This window comes from Dendrobates tinctorius, unplaced genomic scaffold (genome assembly GCF_039654945.1).
Source record: "Dendrobates tinctorius isolate UK_male_01 unplaced genomic scaffold, ASM3965494v1 ptg000019l, whole genome shotgun sequence".
Classification (NCBI taxonomy): domain Eukaryota; kingdom Metazoa; phylum Chordata; class Amphibia; order Anura; family Dendrobatidae; genus Dendrobates; species Dendrobates tinctorius.
Window position 1 is genome coordinate 46,474,961 of NW_027361687.1, and position 24,520 is coordinate 46,499,480.

General features: G+C 46.1%; 1 protein-coding gene across 1 annotated transcript in view; it reads left to right on the forward strand.

The window, feature by feature from the left end:
• Nucleotides 1–924: 924 nt before the first annotated feature.
• ANKRD35 (ankyrin repeat domain 35) overlaps nucleotides 925–24,520 on the forward strand; it is a 126,193-nt gene continuing 102,597 nt past the window's right edge. The window contains exon 1 of the mRNA XM_073566947.1: nucleotides 925–1,124. Within this exon, the coding sequence (XP_073423048.1) occupies nucleotides 1,038–1,124 (87 nt within the window). The 5' untranslated portion in view covers nucleotides 925–1,037. The remainder of the gene's footprint in view (nucleotides 1,125–24,520) is intronic.

A 24,520-nucleotide genomic window follows, 5' to 3' on the forward strand; every position in this document is an offset into this window, starting at 1 on the left:
TCCACATGTCGAAAGTCTGCACTTTAGTACTGCACAGATCTCATCTGCACCTTGATCATTTTCCTCACTAGGTGTGGATTTTATGCTCTGCAGAGTGTCAATTCTTGGTGGGATTACAATAGCAGCAAATCCACAAAAAAGTCTGCAGTATAAACTGGACATCATGGTCGGAATAGAAGGAAAAAGGCGAAGAGGAAGACCAGCAACCCGATGGCTTGATAGAATCAAGATAACAGTGGAGAAGACTCTGGTGACCAGTCTAGGCTTGGACAAATATGTTCTTCCTACAGAGCGTTCATCCATCAAGTCGCCATGGCTCAAGATCGAGCAGAAGACCGGTAAATAAATGTGAAATTGAAGATTTTCTGCAGATACCCTGAGGAAAAATCTACAACAAAATCCTCACCGTTTTTTTTTTTTTGCTACAGATTTTGTTGTGGGACCTTTGCTGTGGAAAGTACTGTGTAAACCTAGTTCACAGCCCGCCTTCTGTGTGTAAGCGTGATAATGAAATATCTGCTGCTCGAAGGATGGCGGTGACCTGAGGTCTTTTTTCTAAATAAAGTTTAATCCGGGAAGGAACAGGTTAAATAATCACCGCCATATTGTGTAACTCAGCCCAGCCCTGCTGTTAGCATACACCCTCGGAGCGATTTTCAGAGGCTTAAAATAGTCATGCTGTGAACGGTCCCACAGCGCCCCTCCTGGTCATCCCACCACATACAACCTTACAAAAGTTGGAGGTCAAGAAGTGGTGTCCTAAAATGGGATGAATCTGCTGAAATGTGAATGGTCTTAATGAAAATATTAACCCTCTAATAGCGACAGAGCGATGACTTCTGGGATATTCAGGCCCATTCAGTGGGAGGGATCCAAGAAATGTGTCATTGTGTTATGACGGCAGGTGTCCGCACACAGAGAGACTCGCTCCCTGCCCCCCTACATAGTCCCACTGCCGGGAAAGGTTTTGCCTCTATTAAATGTGAGTCGACTGAGCTTGTCTGCAGGTTGTGTCGGTGTCTGCCATCGCCACCTGTATGCCAGGGAGGATCGTCGAGGAGGTCACGGCTGCAATGAGGAAGTGGCAGACCTTATTCGGAAAGCAGACATACAGCCCGTCAGCGGTGAGTAAAACAGGAGAGGTGGCATGAGGACGCAAGGTCCGCGGAGAGGGTGAAGAGTACGACTTGGCGTGAAGGGGGCACAAGTGTACTACATATATATGCAGGCTCGGACTGGCCCATAGGTGGACAGGGCAATCCCCCGGTGGGCCCCTGTGCAGCTCTAGACCACCAATCCTATTGTATGGGCAGTACTTAGCATAATTCACTTGATTCTCTCTGTACAGAAAAAGCAACATCTCATCATCCATTAACCAAACTACCCAGTGTATTATTATATAGAGATATAGGTAAATTTGTGAACGAGGGTTGTGTAATATTTTTATACAGGTGAAAAGTGGGCCCCCAAACTCAATGTTACTGGTGGGCCCTTGGCACCTCAATCCGACACTGTGCATATGGTTCAGAGACACTGCACTCACATCTAACTCTTTGTGACTTGCTGTCTGTTATCGGCCAGAAGAGGACAACTGTAAAGTTCTCCAACAGCATGCGTGTCTGGAAGTTTATGATACTGATCCCCGGTGCTGAGAACCTCACTATGGTTACGAGGCCCATCAGTACAGTAACAAGAGGCAGTGGGTGATGGGAGTTCTGTGGAAATTTTTTTTTTTTGCTTACACTAAACAGTGAATTGAACCCCAAATAAAGATCAGTTATCGACAACCCCAGGAAATTCCTCAAACCTGCTACCTAGGGGAGAAGTTACACACAGCAACCAAAATAGCCAAAATTGAGAGTCCTCAGTGGTGGATCTGAATAGATGAGCAGAGCAGCCTCCCAGACTCCTCCGGTGTCTTCTTCAGGCTCAGTATAACACATCAGAGGAGTCACATACTATACACAACAGTGCAGAGGAATAGTGCCGTAATCAGACAAGTGATGGGAAGCAGAACTATCAGTATGGGAAAGGGAGAGACAGTGGCAGGAAATATCCCTGCACTACATGGATAACTAAGGTGAGACTTTTATTTCCACTAACTGAGGGCTGGTCCCTGGTTGTGGCACCCCAACGTCTAAGGAGCACTTCCCTTATTTGATATAGATGGTAGCAACCAATCATCACAATGGATCTTGGCAACCGATCACTTCCCATTTTTTTTATATATACAATTTGCAACCTTTCTGGTTGTATGCATCATTGTCATTATCCTGTACCCCGAGTGTCAGTGTAATTATCCTGTACCCCGAGTGTCATTATCCTGTATCCCGAGTGTCAGTGTCATTATCCTGTACCCCGAGTGTCAGTGTAATTATCCTGTACCCCGAGTGTCATTATCCTGTACCCCGAGTGTCAGTGTAATTATCCTGTACCCCGAGTGTCATTATCCTGTATCCCGAGTGTCAGTGTCATTATCCTGTACCCCGAGTGTCAGTGTAATTATCCTGTACCCCGAGTGTCATTATCCTGTACCCCGAGTGTCAGTGTAATTATCCTGTACCCCGAGTGTCAGCGTCATTATCCTGTATCCCGAGTCAGTGTTATTATGTACCCCGAATATCAGAGTCGTTATCCTGTAAATGAGTGTCATTGTCATTATCCTGTACCCCGAGTGTCAGTGTCATTATCCTGTACCCCGAGTGTCACTGTCATTATCCTGTACCCCGAGTGTCAGCGTCATTATCCTGTACCCCAAGTGTCAGTGTCATTATCCTGTACCCCAAGTGTCACTGTCATTATCATGTACCCCGAGTGTCAGTGTCATTATCCTGTACCCCGAGTGTCAGTGTCATTATCCCGTACCCCGAGTGTCAGTGTCATTATCCTGTACCCCGAGTGTCAGCGTCATTATCCTGTACCCCCAGCGTCAGTGTCATTATCCTGTACCCCAAGTGTCAGTGTCATTATCCTGTACCCCGAGTGTCAGTGTCATTATCCTGTACCCCAAGTGTCAGCGTCATTATCCTGTACCCCGAGTGTCAGTGTCATTATCCTGTACCCCAAGTGTCAGTGTCATTATCCTGTACCCCGAGTGTCAGTGTCATTATCCTGTACCCCGAGTGTCAGCGTCATTATCCTGTACCCCCAGCGTCAGTGTCATTATCCTGTACCCCAAGTGTCAGTGTCATTATCCTGTACCACGAGTGTCAGTGTCATTATCCTGTACCCCGAGTGTCAGGGTCATTATCCTGTACCCCGAGTGTCAGGGTCATTATCCTGTACCCCCAGTGTCAGTGTCATTATCCTGTACCCTGAGTGTCAGTGTCATTATCCTGTACCCCGAGTGTCAGTGTCATTATCCTGTACCCCGAGTGTCATTAACCTGTACCCCGAGTGTCAGTGTCATTATCCTGTACCCCAAGTGTCAGCGTCATTATCCTGTACCCCGAGTATCAGTGTCATTATCCTGTACCCCGAGTGTCAGCGTCATTATCCTGTACCCCGAGTGTCAGCATCATTATCCTGTATCCCGAGTCAGTGTTATTATATACCCCGAATATCAGAGTCGTTATCCTGTAAATGAGTGTCAGCGTCATTATCCTGTACCCCGAGTGTCAGTGTCATTATCCTGTACCCCGAGTGTCAGTGTCATTATCCTGTACCCCGAGTGTCAGTGTCATTATCCTGTACCCCGAGTGTCAGCGTCATTATCCTGTACCCCAAGTGTCAGTGTCATTATCCTGTACCCCGACTGTCAGTGTCATTATCATGTACCCCGAGTGTCAGTGTCATTATCCTGTACCCCAAGTGTCAGTGTCATTATCCCGTACCCCGAGTGTCAGTGTCATTATCCTGTACCCCGAGTGTCAGCGTCATTATCCTGTACCCCCAGCGTCAGTGTCATTATCCTGTACCCCAAGTGTCAGTGTCATTATCCTGTACCACGAGTGTCAGTGTCATTATCCTGTACCCCGAGTGTCAGGGTCATTATCCTGTACCCCGAGTGTCAGGGTCATTATCCTGTACCCCCAGTGTCAGTGTCATTATCCTGTACCCTGAGTGTCAGTGTCATTATCCTGTACCCCGAGTGTCATTAACCTGTACCCCGAGTGTCAGTGTTATTATCCTGTACCCCAAGTGTCAGCGTCATTATCCTGTACCCCGAGTGTCAGTGTCATTATCCTGTACCCCGAGTGTCAGTGTCATTATCCTGTACCCCGAGTGTCAGCGTCATTATCCTGTACCCCAAGTGTCAGTGTCATTATCCTGTACCCCGACTGTCAGTGTCATTATCATGTACCCCGAGTGTCAGTGTCATTATCCTGTACCCCAAGTGTCAGTGTCATTATCCCGTACCCCGAGTGTCAGTGTCATTATCCTGTACCCCGAGTGTCAGCGTCATTATCCTGTACCCCCAGCGTCAGTGTCATTATCCTGTACCCCAAGTGTCAGTGTCATTATCCTGTACCACGAGTGTCAGTGTCATTATCCTGTACCCCGAGTGTCAGGGTCATTATCCTGTACCCCGAGTGTCAGGGTCATTATCCTGTACCCCCAGTGTCAGTGTCATTATCCTGTACCCTGAGTGTCAGTGTCATTATCCTGTACCCCGAGTGTCATTAACCTGTACCCCGAGTGTCAGCGTCATTATCCTGTACCCCGAGTGTCAGTGTCATTATCCTGTACCCCGAGTGTCAGGGTCATTATCCTGTACCCCGAGTGTCAGGGTCATTGTCCTGTACCCCCAGTGTCAGTGTCATTATCCTGTACCCTGAGTGTCAGTGTCATTATCCTGTACCCCGAGTGTCAGTGTCATTATCCTGTACCTCGAGTGTCATTAACCTGTACCCCGAGTGTCAGTGTCATTATCCTGTACCCCAAGTGTCAGCGTCATTATCCTGTACCCCGAGTATCAGTGTCATTATCCTGTACCCCGAGTGTCAGCGTCATTATCCTGTACCCCGAGTGTCAGCGTCATTATCTTGTATCCCGAGTCAGTGTTATTATGTACCCGAATATCAGAGTCGTTATCCTGTAAATGAGTGTCAGCGTCATTATCCTGTACCCCGAGTGTCAGTGTCATTATCCTGTACCCCGAGTGTCAGTGTCATTATCCTGTACCCCGAGTGTCAGTGTCATTATCCTGTACCCCGAGTGTCACTGTCATTATCCTGTACCCCGAGTGTCAGGGTCATTATCCTGTACCCCGAGTGTCAGGGTCATTATCCTGTACCCCCAGTGTCAGTGTCATTATCCTGTACCCTGAGTGTCAGTGTCATTATCCTGTACCCCGAGTGTCAGTGTCATTATCCTGTACCCCGAGTGTCATTAACCTGTACCCCGAGTGTCAGTGTCATTATCCTGTACCCCAAGTGTCAGCGTCCTTATCCTGTACCCCGAGTATCAGTGTCAATATCCTGTACCCCGAGTGTCAGCATCATTATCCTGTACCCCGAGTGTCAGCGTCATTATCCTGTATCCCGAGTCAGTGTTATTATGTACCCCGAATATCAGAGTCGTTATCCTGTAAATGAGTGTCAGCGTCATTATCCTGTACCCCGAGTGTCAGTGTCATTATCCTGTACCCCGAGTGTCAGTGTCATTATCCTGTACCCCGAGTGTCAGCGTCATTATCCTGTACCCCAAGTGTCAGTGTCATTATCCTGTACCCCGACTGTCAGTGTCATTATCATGTACCCCGAGTGTCAGTGTCATTATCCTGTACCCCAAGTGTCAGTGTCATTATCCCATACCCCGAGTGTCAGTGTCATTATCCTGTACCCCGAGTGTCAGCGTCATTATCCTGTACCCCCAGCGTCATTGTCATTATCCTGTACCCCAAGTGTCAGTGTCATTATCCTGTACCACGAGTGTCAGTGTCATTATCCTGTACCCCGAGTGTCAGGGTCATTATCCTGTACCCCGAGTGTCAGGGTCATTATCCTGTACCCCCAGTGTCAGTGTCATTATCCTGTACCCTGAGTGTCAGTGTCATTATCCTGTACCCCGAGTGTCAGTGTCATTATCCTGTACCCCGAGTGTCATTAACCTGTACCCCGAGTGTCAGTGTCATTATCCTGTACCCCAAGTGTCAGCGTCATTATCCTGTACCCCGAGTATCAGTGTCATTATCCTGTACCCCGAGTGTCAGTGTCATTATCCTGTACCCCGAGTGTCAGCGTCATTATCCTGTACCCCAAGTGTCAGTGTCATTATCCTGTACCCTGACTGTCAGTGTCATTATCATGTACCCCGAGTGTCAGTGTCATTATCCTGTACCCCAAGTGTCAGTGTCATTATCCCATACCCCGAGTGTCAGTGTCATTATCCTGTACCCCGAGTGTCAGCGTCATTATCCTGTACCCCCAGCGTCAGTGTCATTATCCTGTACCCCATGTGTCAGTGTCATTATCCTGTACCACGAGTGTCAGTGTCATTATCCTGTACCCCGAGTGTCAGGGTCATTATCCTGTACCCCGAGTGTCAGGGTCATTATCCTGTACCCCCAGTGTCAGTGTCATTATCCTGTACCCTGAGTGTCAGTGTCATTATCCTGTACCCCGAGTGTCAGTGTCATTATCCTGTACCCCGAGTGTCATTAACCTGTACCCCGAGTGTCAGTGTCATTATCCTGTACCCCAAGTGTCAACGTCATTATCCTGTACCCCGAGTGTCAGTGTCATTATCCTGTACCCCGAGTGTCAGCGTCATTATCCTGTACCCCGAGTGTCAGCGTCATTATCCTGTACCCCCAGCGTCAGTGTCATTATCCTGTACCCCAAGTGTCAGTGTCATTATCCTGTACCACGAGTGTCAGTGTCATTATCCTGTACCCCGAGTGTCAGGGTCATTATCCTGTACCCCGAGTGTCAGGGTCATTATCCTGTACCCCCAGTGTCAGTGTCATTATCCTGTACCCTGAGTGTCAGTGTCATTATCCTGTACCCCAAGTGTCAGTGTCATTATCCTGTACCCCGAGTGTCATTAACCTGTACCCCGAGTGTCAGTGTCATTATCCTGTACCCCAAGTGTCAGCGTCATTATCCTGTACCCCGAGTGTCATTAACCTGTACCCCGAGTGACAGTGTCATTATCCTGTACCCCAAGTGTCAGCGTCATTATCCTGTACCCCGAGTATCAGTGTCATTATCCTGTACCCCGAGTGTCAGCGTCATTATCCTGTACCCCGAGTGTCAGCGTCATTATCCTGTATCCCGAGTCAGTGTTATTATGTACCCCGAATATCAGAGTCGTTATCCTGTAAATGAGTGTCAGCGTTATTATCCTGTACCCCGAGTGTCAGTGTCATTATCATGTACCCCGAGTGTCAGTGTCATTATCCTGTACCCCAAGTGTCAGTGTCATTATCCCATACCCCGAGTGTCAGTGTCATTATCCTGTACCCCGAGTGTCAGCGTCATTATCCTGTACCCCCAGCGTCAGTGTCATTATCCTGTACCCCAAGTGTCAGTGTCATTATCCTGTACCACGAGTGTCAGTGTCATTATCCTGTACCCCGAGTGTCAGGGTCATTATCCTGTACCCCGAGTGTCAGTGTCATTATCCTGTACCCCAAGTGTCAGCGTCATTATCCTGTACCCCGAGTATCAGTGTCATTATCCTGTACCCCGAGTGTTAGCGTCATTATCCTGTACCCCGAGTGTCAGTGTCATTATCCTGTACCCCGAGTATCAGGGCCATTATCTTGTACCCCGAGTGTCAGTATCATTATCCTGTACCCCAAGTGTCAGTGTCATTATCCTGTACCCCGAGTGTCATTATCCTGTACCCCGAGTGTCAGCGTCATTATCCTGTACCCCAAGTGTCAGCGTCATTATCCTGTACCCCAGTGTCAGTGTCATTATCCTGTACCCCGAGTGTCAGTGTCATTTTCCTGTACCCCAAGTGTCAGTGTCATTATCCTGTACCCTGAATATCAGTGTCATTTTCCTGTACCCCGAGTGTCAGTGTCATTATCCTGTACCCCGAGTGTCAGTGTCATTATCCTGTACCCTGAATATCAGTGTCATTTTCCTGTACCCCGAGTGTCAGTGTCATTATCCTGTACCCCGAGTGTCAGCGTCATTATCCTGTATCCCGAGTCAGTGTTATTATGTACCCCGAATATCAGAGTCGTTATCCTGTAAATGAGTGTCAGCGTCATTATCCTGTACCCTGAGTGTCAGTGTCATTATACTGTACCCCGAGTGTCAGTGTCATTATCCTGTACCCCGAGTGTCAGCGTCATTATCCTGTACCCCAAGTGTCAGTGTCATTATCCTGTACCCCGACTGTCAGTGTCATTATCATGTACCCCGAGTGTTAGTGTCATTATCCTGTACCCCAAGTGTCAGTGTCATTATCCCATACCCCGAGTGTCAGTGTCATTATCCTGTACCCCGAGTGTCAGCGTCATTATCCTGTACCCCCAGCGTCAGTGTCATTATCCTGTACCCCAAGTGTCAGTGTCATTATCCTGTACCACGAGTGTCAGTGTCATTATCCTGAACCCCGAGTGTCAGGGTCATTATCCTGTACCCTGAGTGTCAGTGTCATTATCCTGTACCCCAAGTGTCAGCGTCATTATCCTGTACCCCAAGTATCAGTGTCATTATCCTGTACCCCGAGTGTCAGCGTCATTATCCTGTACCCCGAGTGTCAGTGTCATTATCCTGTACCCCGAGTATCAGGGCCATTATCTTGTACCCCGAGTGTCAGTGTCATCCTGTACCCCAAGTGTCAGTGTCATTATCCTGTACCCCGAGTGTCATTATCCTGTACCCCGAGTGTCAGTGTCATTATCCTGTACCCCAAGTGTCAGCGTCATTATCCTGTACCCCGAGTATCAGTGTCATTATCCTGTAACCCGAGTGTCAGCATCATTATCCTGTACCCCGAGTGTCAGTGTCATTATCCTGTACCCCGAGTATCAGGGCCATTATCTTGTACCCCGAGTGTCAGTGTCATTATTCTGTACCTCGAGTGTCAGTGTCATTATCTTGTACCCCGAGTGTCAGTGTCATTATCCTGTACCCCGAGTGTCAGTGTCATTATCCTGTACCCCAGTGTCAGTGTCATTATCCTGTACCCCGAGTGTCAGTGTCATTTTCCTGTACCCCAAGTGTCAGTGTCATTATCCTGTACCCTGAATATCAGTGTCATTTTCCTGTACCCCGAGTGTCAGTGTCATTATCCTGTACCCCGAGTGTCAGTGTCATTATCCTGTACCCTGAATATCAGTGTAATTTTCCTGTACCCCGAGTGTCAGTGTCATTATCCTGTACCCCGAGTGTCAGTGTCATTATCCTGTACCCTGAATATCAGTGTCATTTTCCTGTACCCCGAGTGTCAGTGTCATTATCCTGTACCCTGAGTGTCAGCGTCATTATCCTGTACCCTGAATATCAGTGTCATTATCCTGTACCCTGGGTGTCAGCGTCATTATCCTGTACCCAAAGTGTCAGTGACATTATCCTGTACCCTGAGTGTCTGTATCATTATCCTGTACCCTGAATATCAGTGTCATTAACCTGTACCCCGAGTGTCAGTGACATTATCCTGTACCCTGAGTGTCTGTATCATTATCCTGTACCCCGAGTGTCAGAGTAGTTATCCTGTACCCCGAGTGTCAGCGTCATTATCCTGTACCCCTAGTGTCAGTGACATTATCCTGTACCCTGAGTGTCTGTATCATTATCCTGTACCCCGAGTGTCAGTGACATTATCCTGTACCCCGAGTGTCAGTGTCATTATCCTGTACCCCGAGTGTCAGTGTCATTATCCTGTACCCTGAATATCAGTGTCATTATCCTGTACCCCGAGTGTCAGTGTCATTATCCTGTACCCTGAATGTCAGCGTCATTATCCTGTACCCTGAATATCAGTGTCATTATCCTGTACCCTGGGTGTCAGCGTCATTATCCTGTACCCCAAGTGTCAGTGACATTATCCTGTACCCCGAGTGTCAGCGTCATTATCCTGTACCCTGAATATCAGTGTCATTATCCTGTACCCCGAGTGTCAGTGTCATTATCCTGTACCCTGAGTGTCAGCGTCATTATCCTTTACCCTGAATATCAGTGTCATTATCCTGTACCCTGGGTGTCAGCGTCATTATCCTGTACCCAAAGTGTCAGTGACATTATCCTGTACCCTGAGTGTCTGTATCATTATCCTGTACCCTGAATATCAGTGTCATTATCCTGTACCCCGAGTGTCAGTGACATTATCCTGTACCCTGAGTGTCTGTATCATTATCCTGTACCCCGAGTGTCAGAGTAGTTATCCTGTACCCCGAGTGTCAGCGTCATTATCCTGTACCCCGAGTGTCAGTGACATTATCCTGTACCCCGAGTGTCAGCGTCATTATCCTGTACCCCGAGTGTCAGTGACATTATCCTGTACCCTGAGTGTCTGTATCATTATCCTGTACCCCGAGTGTCAGAGTAGTTATCCTGTACCTTACTTTTCAACAGTGAAACAAGTCCAGTTTTTTAACGGGTAGGATTAAGCTCCATCTTTCTTCACCAGGGGGCGCTGTTCTCCTAAATATGTTATGTTGAGCTCAAGAGCTGAGCGATTTACCACAACTACTGTACAGGATATGGCAGGATTCCTTAGGCTGCGTGCCCAGTGCCCATTGTCAGGAAATAGCAGCGTTTTGGATACAGCCCACCTGTGCTGCGTACAAAACGCTGCGTTCTACATTACCAGCACAGTGGATGGGCTTTATAGAAATCTCCTGCCCACTGTGGTGCGGGTTTACAAGCCGGAGCATGTCAATCTCTGTAGAGGATGAGAGTCAGTGATAAGCGGTCATAGAGGAGCGCTTAGGAAGCAACCCAGGGGCAGACGCGGATGTCAGGTCTCCACCGCAGCTCCAGCCGAAAACCTCCAATGGAGGATAGGAGCAATGAGAAAATGGAAACCGGTCTTAGGAGCGCAGGAAAGAGACTCAGACAAGAGATGGGGTTAAACCACAACGCGTTTCGACGGAGGATCTATCTTCATCAGGTGGATGAAACGCGTTGTGGTTTAACCCCATCTCTTGTCTGAGTCTCTTTCCTGCGCTCCTAAGACCGGTTTCTATTTTCTCATCAATCTCTGTAGAGGGGACACTACTGTCCGTTGTGGCTTTTGACCCATTGGATGTGGTGAATCCGCATGTACTGACAAACAAGTGCGGCAATCAGACCGCTACTACGCCTGATGGTGGGCCGTAGCCTTAAAGGCAGTAATCTCGTCCTGCCATCTTTGCCCTGTCACCCCGGGGGTGTATAATGTTTATTCCAATATATTTATCTTTCTTCCAATGGGGAATTAATTTTTCAGGTGAGGGGTGCCAGGATGGGACCTAAATTAACCCCTTCTGTAGCCAGTATTTTTTTTATAGCTTATGTATCTACACTGAAAGAAACCCGTTTTAAGGGAGTAAACCATGTTATTATGGTGGTTACACAGATGACCTCCTTGCTGTATGTGGAGCTTCTGTGCTTTCTTGAATACATTGAACTAAATATTAGGCAAGATGCTATTGACTTGAGTCAAGGCAAGTAACGTTCTCCAGGCATTCACCAAACCAACAGCCCTCCATGAGACCCAGCTAAACAAGTGTGATCCGTCACTCCACAGAACACGTTTCCTCCAGAGTCCAGTCATGGTGGCTTTACTCCACTCCATTCGACGCTTGGCATTGTGCTTGGTGATGTACGACAACAATCAGCTGCTCGGCCGTGAAGCTCCCGGCGGGGGCGCAGTGTTTGTGCTGATACCAGAGGACGTCTGGACTCTGCAGTCATGGGATCCGCAGAGTGTTGGTGACTTTTCTGCCCTTTGCTCCTCAGCACTTGGTGACCCTTCTCTGTAACGGTGGTGCCAACCGTGACATTTGTTGACTATGATCTGAGATTGGCACAGAACCAATTTTAGAGTGAATTAGGCACCGATCGACAGGGTGGACTGCTGTATAGCGCACAGGAATCACGTCTGTGCTCTCTCCCGTGTAATATGTCATCCGAGGGACATATTTGGGTTTCTGGACTCTCTTGCCCCTCCAGGTGCTGGGTGGGGGCTGAGCTGTATTTCTTTCAGGCTGACACAGACTGGCTGAGATTCTTTCTAATGTGAATCCGCACTGAGCGACACATTAAGATTGTGTTACACCACACAAAAGGCTTTTCAACATGTTCCTAAGGCCTTTGTGTAAGAGTATGCGCTGTGTACAGAATAGGACGCCCCATTCTACCTAGCACCTGTGTACACAACCAGCCAGCCCGGGACACCTACAGATCTATTATACTGCACTGCTGCAATAGTGTCCGGGGGTGTAATGTCCGAACGTCACCCCAGGAGATCCTGACCGGAGGTCACTGGCTGATACAGTTGTGGCCAGAAGTATTGACACCCCTGCAATTCTGTCAGATAATATTCAGTTTCTTCCTGAAAATGATTGCAAACACAAATTCTTTGGTATTATTATCTTCATTTAATTTGTCTTAAATGAAAAAACACAAAAGAGAATGAAGCAAAAAGCAAAACATTGATCATTTCACACAAAACTCCAAAAATTGGCCAGACAAAAGTATTGGCACCCTCAGCCTAATACTTGGTTGCACAACCTTTAGCCAAAATAACTGTGACCAACCGCTTCCGGTAACCATCAATGAGTTTCTTACAATGCTCTGCTGGAATTTTAGACCATTCTTCTTTGGAAATTACCGCGAGAATTCCGGAATTCCATTCCGCGGGAAAATCGCATTTTAAATTCCCGCGATTTTCCCGCGGAAAAACTAGCATTTTGCAAGAGTAATTAGCTTGCAAAATGCTAGCGTTTTCCAAGCGATCTGTAGCATCGCTTGGAGAACTGATTGACAGGTTGGTCACACTCGTCAAACACAGTGTTTGATGAGTGTGACCAACTTTTTACTACTGAGGCCGCCTATGCAGCATCAGTAGTAAAAGATAAAATTTAAAAAAAAATAAAAAATGGTGTTATTCTCACCTTCCGGCGTCCTGCGCAGCCGTTCCCAGTAATCCTTTGCGAAAATGCCCGCGATGGCGTCCGTTCTCGCGGGATCGCGACGTCTCGCGGTAATTCGCGATGACGTCGCGCGAATGACCGCGAGACTTCGCGATCCCGCGAGAACGGACGCCATCGCGGGCATTTTCGCAAAGGATTACTGGGAACGGGAGCGTGAAGAGAAGCGGAAAGGCTGCGCGGGACGTCGGAAGGTAAGAATAACAATATTTTTTATTTTACATTCTATTTTTTACAGGGATATGGTACCCAAAGCCCGGAGGACAGTCTCCTCTCCTCCGGACCGTGGGTACCATCCGCAATTGTTCTGCTTACTTTCCGCATGGTGTGCACAGCCACATGCGGGAAATAAGCGGAACAATGCATTCCTATGGGTGCGGGATCGCCGCGATTCCGCAAATTAATGAGCATGCTGCGGTTTTTACCGCGAAGCGATTCCGCCGCGGTAAAAACCGCAGCATTAGCACAGCATTGCGGAATCCTATAGGAATGCATGGGATGCTTATTTTTTGCGTTTTCGCGGCAAAATAGCGCGGTTAAAACTGCCGCGGAAACGCGAAAAAAACGCCACGTGTGAACTCAGCCTTAGAAGTCTCCAGTTCTTTCTCTCAAACCATTTTCTAGTGCTTTTTGAAGTGTGTTCTGGGTCATTGTCCTGCTGGAAGACCCAGCTTTCTCTCACTGGGCCCTACATTATGCTGCAAAATTTGTTGGTAGTCTTCTGACTTCATGATGCCATGCACATGGTCAAGCAGTCCAGTGCCAGAGGCAGCAAAGCAACCCCAAAACATCAGGGAACCTCCGCCATGTTTGACTGTAGGGACCGTGTTTTTTTCTTTGAATGCCTCTTTTTTTCTCCTGTAAACTCTATGTTGATGCCTTTGCCCATAAGTTCTACTTTTGTCTCATCTGACCAGAGAACATTCTTCCAAAACGTTTTAGGCTTTTTCAAGTAAGTTTTGGCAAACTCCAGCCTGGCTTTTTTATGTCTCGAGGTAAGAAGTGGGGTCTTCCTGGGTCTCCTACCATACAGTCCCTTTTCATTCAGATGCCGACGGATAGTACGGGTTGACACTGTTGTACCCTCGGACTGCAGGGCAGCTTGAACTTGTTTGGATGTTAGTCGAGGTTCTTTATCCAACATCCGCACATTCTTGCGTTGAAATCTCTTGTCAATTTTTCTTTTCCGTCCACATCTAGGGAGGTTAGCCACAGTGCAATGGGCTTTAAACTTCTTGATGACACTGCGCACGGTAGACACAGGAACATTCAGGTCTTTGGAGATGGACTTGTAGCCTTGAGATTGCTCATGCTTCCTCACAATTTGGTTTCTCAAGTCCTCAGACAGTTCTTTGGTCTTCTTTCTTTTCTCCATGCTCAATGCGGTACACACAAGGACACAGGACAGAGGTTGAGTCAACTTTAATCCATGTCAACTGGCTGCAAGTGTGATTTAGTTATTGCCAACACCTATTAGGTGCCACAGGTAAGTTACAGGTGCTGTTAATTACACAAATTAGAGAAGCATCACATGAGTTTTCGAACAGTGCCAATACTTTTGTCCACCCTCTTTTATTTTTGTTTGGTGTGGAATTACAGTGGGGCCAAAAAGTATTTAGTCAGTCAGCAATAGTGCAAGTTCCACCACTTAAAAAGATGAGAGGCGTCTGTAATTTACATCATAGGTAGACCTCAACTATGGGAGACAAACTGAGAAAAAAAAATCCAGAAAATCACATTGTCTGTTTTTTTTTCCTTTTATTTGCATATTATGGTGGAAAATAAGTATTTGGTCAGAAACAAGCAATCAAGATTTCTGGCTCTCACAGACCTGTAACTTCTTCTTTAAGAGTCTCCTCTTTCCTCCACTCATTACCTGTAGTAATGGCACCTGTTTAAACTTCTTATCAGCATAAAAAGACACCTGTGCACACCCTCAAACAGTCTGACTCCAAACTCCACTATGGTGAAGACCAAAGAGCTGTCAAAGGACATGAGAAACAAAATTGTAGCCCTGCACCAGGCTGGGAAGACTGAATCTGCAATAGCCAACCAGCTTGGAGTGAAGAAATCAACTGTGGGAGCAATAATTAGAAAATGGAAGACATACAAGACCACTGATAATCTCCCTCGATCTGGTGCTCCACGCAAAATCCCACCCTGTGGGGTCAGAATGATCACAAGAACGGTGAGCAAAAATCCCAGAACCACGCGGGGGGACCTAGTGAATGAACTGCAGAGAGCTGGGACCAATGTAACAAGGCCTACCATAAGTAACACACTACGCCACCATGGACTCAGATCCTGCAGTGCCAGACGTGTCCCACTGCTTAAGCCTGTACATGTCCGGGCCCGTCTGAAGTTTGCTAGAGAGCATTTGGATGATCCAGAGGAGTTTTGGGAGAATGTCCTATGGTCTGATGAAACCAAACTGGAACTGTTTGGTAGAAACACAACTTGTCGTGTTTGGAGGAAAAAGAATACTGAGTTGCATCCATCAAACACCATACCTACTGTAAAGCATGGTGGTGGAAACATCATGCTTTGGGGCTGTTTCTCTGCAAAGGGGCCAGGACGACTGATCCGGGTACATGAAAGAATGAATGGGGCCATGTATCGTGAGATTTTGAGTGCAAACCTCCTTCCATCAGCAAGGGCATTGAATATGAAACGTGGCTGGGTCTTTCAACATGACAATGATCCAAAGCACACTGACAGGGCAACGAAGGAGTGGCTTCGTAAGAAGCATTTCAAGGTCCTGGAGTGGCCTAGCCAGTCTCCAGATCTCAACCCTATAGAAAACCTTTGGAGGGAGTTGAAAGTCCGTGTTGCCAAGCGAAAAGCCAAAAACATCACTGCTCTAGAGGAGATCTGCATGGAGGAATGGGCCAACATACCAACAACAGTGTGTGGCAACCTTGTGAAGACTAACAGAAAACGTTTGACCTCTGTCATTGCCAACAAAGGATATATCACAAAGTATTGAGATTACATTTTGTTTCTGACCAAATACTTATTTTCCACCATAATATGCAAATAAAATGAAAAAAAACCAGACAATGTGATTTTCTGGATTTTTTTTTCTCAGTTTGTCTCCCATAGTTGAGGTCTACCTATGATGTAAATTACAGACGCCTCTCATCTTTTTAAGTGGTGGAACTTGCACTATTGCTGACTGACTAAATACTTTTTTGCCCCACTGTATATCCAATTAGGCTTTAGGACAATTCTTTTTGTGTTTTTTTCATTTTAGGCTGGTTTCACATTAGCGCTTGTAGCGCCGCCTCCTAGCGCACAGCGGCGCCTGCGATCGGCGCACCCTATCTTTAGCATAGGATGCGCAGATCGTGCGCAGGCCATGCGCTAGTTGCGCTTTGACCTGCGCTGCTTTTCGGATTTCGGCGTGCTCGCGCACCGTCAAAAGTGCGCAGCGCAGGTCAAAGCGCAACTAGCGCACGGCCTGCGCACGATCTGCGCACCCTATGCTAAAGATAAGGTGCGCCGATCGCAGGCGCCGCTGTGCGCTAGGAGGCGGCGCTACAAGCAAGGGGCGGGCACGCCGGGCAGAGAGCCGGCTCGGGGGCGGAGCTACCCCGGCCGTGCGTGCGCTTAAAAAGCGCTAATGTGAAACCAGCCTAAGACAAATTAAATGAAGATAATAATACCAAAGAATTTGTGTTTACAATAATTTTCAGGAAGAAACAGAGTATTATCTGACAGAATTGCAGGGGTGTCAATACTTTTGGCCACAACTGTATCTGACCTTAGTGATCAATGTTTGGAATCACCTTCTGTTATTAATGAATAATGTAACTCAGGATCAGTAATGTAAAGTATGTACACAGTGACTCCACCAGCAGAATAGTGAGTATAATACAGGATGTAACTCAAGATCAGTAATGTAATGTATGTACACAGTGACTCCACCAGCAGAATAGTGAGTGCAGCTCTGGAGGATAATACAGGATGCAACTCAGGATCAGTAATGTAATGTATGTACACAGTGACTCCACCAGCAGAATAGTGAGTGCAGCTCTGGGGTATAATACAGGATGTAACTCAGGATCAGTACAGGATCAGTAATGTAATGTATGTACACAGTGACTGCACCAGCAGAATAGTGAGTGCAGCTCTGGGGTATAATACAGGATGTAACTCAGGATCAGTAATGTAATGTATGTACACAGTGACTGCACCAGCAGAATAGTGAGTGCAGCTCTGGGGTATAATACAGGATGTAACTCAGGATCAGTAATGTAATGTATGTACACAGTGACTGCACCAGCAGAATAGTGAGTGCAGCTCTGGGGTATAATACAGGATGTAACTCAGGATCAGTAATGTAATGTATGTACACAGTGACTCCACCAGCAGAATAGTGAGTGCAGCTCTGGAGGATAATACAGGATGTAACTCAGGATCAGTAATGTAATGTATGTACACAGTGACTCCACCAGCAGAATAGTGAGTGCAGCTCTGGGGTATAATACAGGATGTAACTCAGGATCAGTACAGGATCAGTAGTGTAATGTATGTACACAGTGACTCCACCAGCAGAATAGTGAGTGCAGCTCTGGGGTATAATACAGGATGTAACTCAGGATCAGTACAGGATCAGTAATGTAATGTATGTACACAGTGACTGCACCAGCAGAATAGTGAGTGCAGCTCTGGGGTATAATACAGGATGTAACTCAGGATCAGTAATGTAATGTGTGTACACAGTGACTGCACCAGAGAATAGTGAGTGCAGCTCTGGGGTATAATACAGGATGTAACTCAGGATCAGTAATGTAATGTGTGTACACAGTGACTGCACCAGAGAATAGTGAGTGCAGCTCTGGGGTATAATACAGGATGTAACTCAGGATCAGTAATGTAATGTATGTACACAGTGACTGCACCAGCAGAATAGTGAGTGTAGCTCTGGGGTATAATACAGGATATAACTCAGGATCAGTAATGTAATGTATGTATACAGTGACTGCACCAGCAGAATAGTGAGTGCAGCTCTGGGGTATAATACAGGATGTAACTCAGGATCAGTAATGTAATGTATGTACACAGTGACTGCACCAGCAGAATAGTGAGTGCAGCTCTGGAGTAGAATACAGGATGTAACTCAGGATCAGTACAGGATCAGTAATGTAATGTATGTACACAGTGACTGCACCAGCAGAATAGTGAGTGCAGCTCTGGGGTATAATAACCTAATATATATATAACCTCACTCTCCAACATCACTGAAGGGGAACTTAATCGCCTCTTCTCCAAAACGCACCTCACAACCTGTGCACTTGACCCCATCCCATCCCACCTCCTCCCCAACCTCATCACCACACTTATCCCATCCCTAACCAACCTCTTCAAGCTATCACTAACGTCCGGTACCTTCCCTTCTGCTTTCAAGCATGCCACAATCACGCCTATCCTTAAAAAGCCAACCCTCGACCCAACCGCTATGTCCAGCTATTGCCCAATATCGTTGCTCCCATTCGCTTCCAAACTCCTGGAACAGCACATCCACACAGAACTTTCCTCCCACCTATCATCTAACTCGCACTTTGACAATCTACAATCTGGTTTCCGCCCCCATCACTCCACTGAGACAGCCCTGACCAAAATTACTAACGACCTACTTACAGCCAATTCAAATGGACAATACTCTATACTCCTGCTTCTAGACCTGTCCGCTGCATTTGACACAGTTGACCACTGCCTCCTACTACAGATCCTCTCTTCCTTCAGCATCAAAGACCTTGCCCTATCCTGAATCTCCTCATACCTTTGCAACCGCACATTCAGCGTCTCCCACTCCCACACCACCTCCTCATCCCACCCTCTCTCTGTTGGAGTCCCCCAAGGCTCTGTTTTAGGACCCCTACTCTTCTCAATCTATACCCTTGGCCTGGGGCAACTCATAAAGTCCCACGGATTCCACTACCACCTTTATGCTGATGACACTCAGATCTACCTCTCTGGCCCAGACGTCACCTCTCTGCTGTCCAGAATCCCAGAGTGTCTATCAGCCATATCCTCCTTCTCCTCCCGCTTCCTCAAACTCAATGTAGACAAATCTGAACTCATCATCTTTCCTCCATCTCACAGATCTTCTTTACCCGACCTAGCTATAACAATTAATGACATCACACTTTCCCCAGTACCAGAAGTCCGCTGCCTCGGAGTAACCTTTGACTCTGCCCTGTCCTTCAAACCACACATCTAAGCGCTTTCTACCTCCTGTCGCCTACAGCTCAAAAATATTTCCAGAATCCGTCCTTTCCTCAACCCTCAATCTACTAAAATGCTTGTGCATGCCCTCATCATCTCCCGCCTCGACTACTGCAACATCCTTTTCTGTGGTCTCCCTGCTAACACCCTCGCACCTCTCCAGTCCATCCTTAACTCTGCCGCCCGACTAATTCATCTCTCTCCTCGCTACTCCTCCGCTTCTCCCCTCTGCAAATCTCTTCACTGGCTCCTATTCCCTCAGCGTATCCAGTTCAAATTACTAATTCTAACCTACAAGGCCATCTATAACCTGTCTCCCCCATTTGTCTCTGAACTAATCTCCCGATACCTTCCCTCACGTAATCTCGGGTCCTCCCAAGACCTCCTTCTCTCCTCCACACTTATTCGCTCCTCACCCAACCGCCTCCAAGACTTCTCCCGAATAGCCCCCATCCTCTGGAATTCACTGCCCCAACACGTCCGACTATCAACCACACTCGGTTCCTTCAGAGGGAACCTGAAAACCCACCCCTTCAGGAAAGCCTACAGCCTGCAATGATCCCCGCTGCCTCCTTCTCTCTTACCACTACCGGTGATATCACCTCAACCAAGACCGGAACTGCTGCAACCCACCAACCTACTGTCTCCTTCCCCACCATCCTGTAGCATGTAAGCCCGAAAGGGCAGGGTCCTCTCTCCCCTCTGTATCAGTCTGTCATTGTTAGTTTGTTTACTGTAAGTGATATCTGTAATTTGTATGTAACCCCTTCTCATGTACAGACAGCACCATGGAACCAATGGTGCTATATAAATAAATAACAATAATAATAATAATACAGGATGTAACTCCGGATCAGTAATGTAATGTATGTACACAGTGACTGCACCAGCAGAATAGTGAGTGCAGCTCTGGGGTATAATACAGGATGTAACTCAGGATCAGTACAGGATCAGTAATGTAATGTATGTACACAGTGACTGCACCAGCAGAATAGTGAGTGCAGCTCTGGAGTATAATACAGGATGTAACTCAGGATCAGTAATGTAATGTGTGTACACAGTGACTCCACCAGCAGAATAGTGAGTGCAGCTCTGGGGTATAATACAGGATGTAACTCAGGATCAGTAATGTATGTACACAGTGACTACACCAGCAGAATAGTGAGTGCAGCTCTGGGGTATAATACAGGGTGTAATTCAGGATTAGTAGAAGATATTGCAATTTCTACACCAGAAACACTATGGAATGGACTTACATTGCTTTTAACAATCATTTACTTAACATATTCTATTTATTTTCATGGCCATCATGAGATAAGTTTCAGCATGGACGGAGAAGACATTGAAGAACTTGTTTGTGTAGAACTAAAAGTTTCAGCATTTCTATGCTACCAGGTTTGAGGTCCCCACCTTGTAATCGCGAGCTATAATTAAATAGTATAATTCTTGTTCTTCTCTCCATCTGCTGATCTCTGTCAGGAAACCCCTAGAGCAATGTGCGGAGAATAGGATTCTTATCTCAGCCAGTCAGCACATAAATGAGACCCCACACGATCCCTCCATGATTGCTCCCAACCCATTCACTAAAATGATTCACTGCAATCTCACGTGCTGACACAGGATGGGGAAATTATAGAAATAAAAGAAATAAGACCTTTGGGCCACTAGAGGGCAAATTGTAAAATGGTGGAAAACTCACTTTACAGCGCTGCTGTGCAAATTGATTAACAGAAAATACATGTCATATGACTATATAAGGACGGAGTCATAATGACTGGCAGCATTCCTCTTGTACTGAAGACTAGTTAGGGATGATAACGCAACAATTAAGGTCTGAGGGGTAACCTCTCATTGTGGAGAGAGCCAAGCAGGCATAGGCCATGCAATGCTCCTCTGAGAAATTCTATAAGCAAATTAGCTCTTCAGAGAGAAAGAGCTTGAACTCTAGCACCACCTATTGGAAGGCGCAATTCCAGAAGTCAACATGGACTCATTAACAAATCTTGGCATTTGACATAATAGCCAAACCAAGCATTCTATTTATAGACACATGTTTCGGGATATTTACTCCTCCTCAGTGCAAAGCAAGAGTTCTCATTTGGCTCGATGAGAGGTCTCCGATGGGGTTCTATGGAGTAAAACTTTTGTTTGTGTAGAGTGCCAACTGGTGTAAGGAGACGTTTAGTCCATGCAATGCTTCTCTGAGAAGTTTTATGTGCAAATTGTCTCTTAAGGGAGACAGAGGACGGGATCTCTACTGCCAGCTATTGGAAGGAGCAATTCTAAAAGTCAATATCAACCCTTTAAGGAGCCTTGCCACATGATTTATGTACGATAAAAGCAAAACCACACACTATTTCCAGATGTGTTTTAGAATGTGTGTTACTTTTCTTCTGCATGCTGATATAACCTGGGTATATTCTGTATATGAACAACTGGTATGACCTGGGTTTCTACTGTATATAATTATATATGTAGAGCTAGTATAACCTGGGCATCTCCTGTATATACAGCTCTGGCAAAAATTAAGAGACCACTGCACAGTTGTATAAAAATCAGCTTCTCTACATGTCTGACAGCCATTCCATTCCAGTGTCATTTGAATTCCAACCAGAGTACACCTCATTCTACTTAATGTGCTTCTGATTAGGCGATCACCTGAACCAAATCTTATTTAAGGAAGGAAAGTATAAAAAACCCTGCTGTGGTGTTCACAATCCTCTTGTAATAAGACAAGCTGGATGGCAAAAGAAGTGCTAGTAATATCCCAAACGTAATAGGAATGAAAAAATAGCTTTTAACCATTCCAAAGGAGTTGAAAAGAAAAGTCTTGAGTGAGGAAAAGAAGGGCTCAATGCTGGCTTTACTAGCAGAGGGATACAGTGAGCATCGTGTTGGCTCCATCCTTAACATTTCTAAGGCTAGTTTCACATTAGCGTTTTTTTGCGCAGCGCATCGTGCGCATAAAAACGCAAAGAAAACGCAAAACAAACGCGCGTTTTTTTAACGTCATGCGCACGCTGATGCGTCAAAAAAACGCAGCGTTGCTTGCGTTTTACATGCGTTTTTGCATGCGTTTGCGTTTTTTTATGCACATGCGTTTTTAGGTGTGACATTTTTTCCATTGTCTAGAGAACATTCTAGACTTGTTTCACTCAAAAACGCATGCGCAAAAAAACGCAACCGTGCGCAAGACCATGCGCACGCATGCGTTCCCAAAGACTTCAATGTGTTGTTTTTGCGCATTCCGTGCGCAAGCGTGCGCATGCGTTTTTTTGCCGAGACAGGGCGCACCAAAAAATGCAACATGTTGCGTCTGGCGCGCCTGGCGCAACAGACAAAAAAACCGCATGCGCACAAAAACGCAAGTGTGCGCAAGACCATGCGCACGTCATGTTAAACATAGGTGCGCAGAGCGCATGCGCACGGGTGCGCACGATGCGCTGCGCACAAAAGCGCAAATGTGAAACCAGCCTAAGACGGCATTCCATTACAACAAGGTTAAGCAGCAGACATTGGAGACAGCAAAGCTACAGACCGTCAGAAGGCGAAAACGACTCTCCACTGATCGGGATGACCGTCATCTTATTGGAATGTCACTCAGCAACCGCAGGATGATATCAAGTGACCTTCAAAAGGAATGGCAAATGGCAGCTGGGGTGAAGTGCACGGCAATAACAATTCGTAACAGGCTCCTAGAGTCACGGCTCAAGTCATGTAAAGCTAGAAAAAAGCCTTTCATCAATGAGAAGCAAAGAAGAGCCAAGCTGAAATTTGGCAAAGACCATAAGGATTGGATCATAGTGGACTGGAGGTAATCTTCTCTGATGAGTCTAATTTTCAGCTCTGCCCAACACCTGGTCGTCTAATGGTTAGACGGAGACCTGGAGAGGCGTACAAGCCACAGTGTCTGGCACTTACTGTGAAATTTGGTGGAGGATCGGTGATGATCTGGGGATGTTTCAGCAAGGCTGGAATTGGGCAGGTTAATCTGTGCGAAGGACGTATGAATCAAGCAGCATACAAGGTTATCCTGGAAAAACAGTTGATTCCTTCTGCTCAGGTAATGTTCCCCAACTCTGAGGACTGTTTTTTTCCAGCAGGACAATGCGCCATGTCACACAGCTAGGTCAATCAATGTGTGGATGAAGGAACATCACATCAAATCCCTATCATGGCCAGCGCAATCTCCAGACCTGAACCCCATTGAAAACCTCTGGAATGTAATCAAGAGGAAGATGGATAGTCACAAGCCATTAAACAAAGAACTGCTTCAATTTGTGTACCAGGAGTGGCAAAAGGTCACCCAAAAGCAGTGTGAAAGACTGGTGGAAAGCAGCCAAGACGCATGAAAGCTGTGATTAAAAATCATGGTTATTCCACAAAATATTGATTTCTGAACTCTTCCTGAGTTAAAACATTAGTATTGTTGTTTCTAAATGATTATGAACTTGTTTTCTTAGCATTATTTGAGGTCTGCAAGCACTGCATTTTTTTTTTGTTATTTTGACCATTTCTCATTTTCTGAAAATAAATACAAAATGTAGTGCTTTGACGACATGTTGTCAGTAGTTTATAGAATAAAAGAGCAATTTACATTTTACTCAAAAATATACCTATAAAGAGAAAAATCAGACAAACTGAAAATGTTGCAGTGGTCTCTTAATTTTTGCCACAGCTGTATGTACAGCTGGTATAACCTGGGCATCTCCTGTATATAATTATATATGTACAGCTGATATAACCTGGGCATCTCCTGTATATAATTACATATGTACAGCCAGTATAACCTGGGCATCTCCTGTATATAATTATATATGTACAGCTGGTTTAACCTGGGCATCTCCTGTATATAATTATATATGTACAGCTGGTATAACCTGGGCATCTCCTGTATATAATTATATATGTACAGCTGGTGTAATCTGGGCATCTCCTGTATATAATTATATATGTACAGATGATACAACCTGGGCATCTCTTGTATATAATTATATATGTACAGCTGGTATAACCTGAGCATCTCCTGTGTATAATTATATATGTACAGCTGGTATAACCTGGACATCTCCTGTATATAATTATATATGTATAGCTTGGGTAACCTGGGCATCTTCTGTATATAATAATATATGTACAGCTGGTATAACTTGGGCATCTCCTGTATATAATTATATATGTACAGCTGGTATAACCTGGGTATCTCCTGTATATAATTAAATATGCACAACTGGTGTAACCTGAGCACCT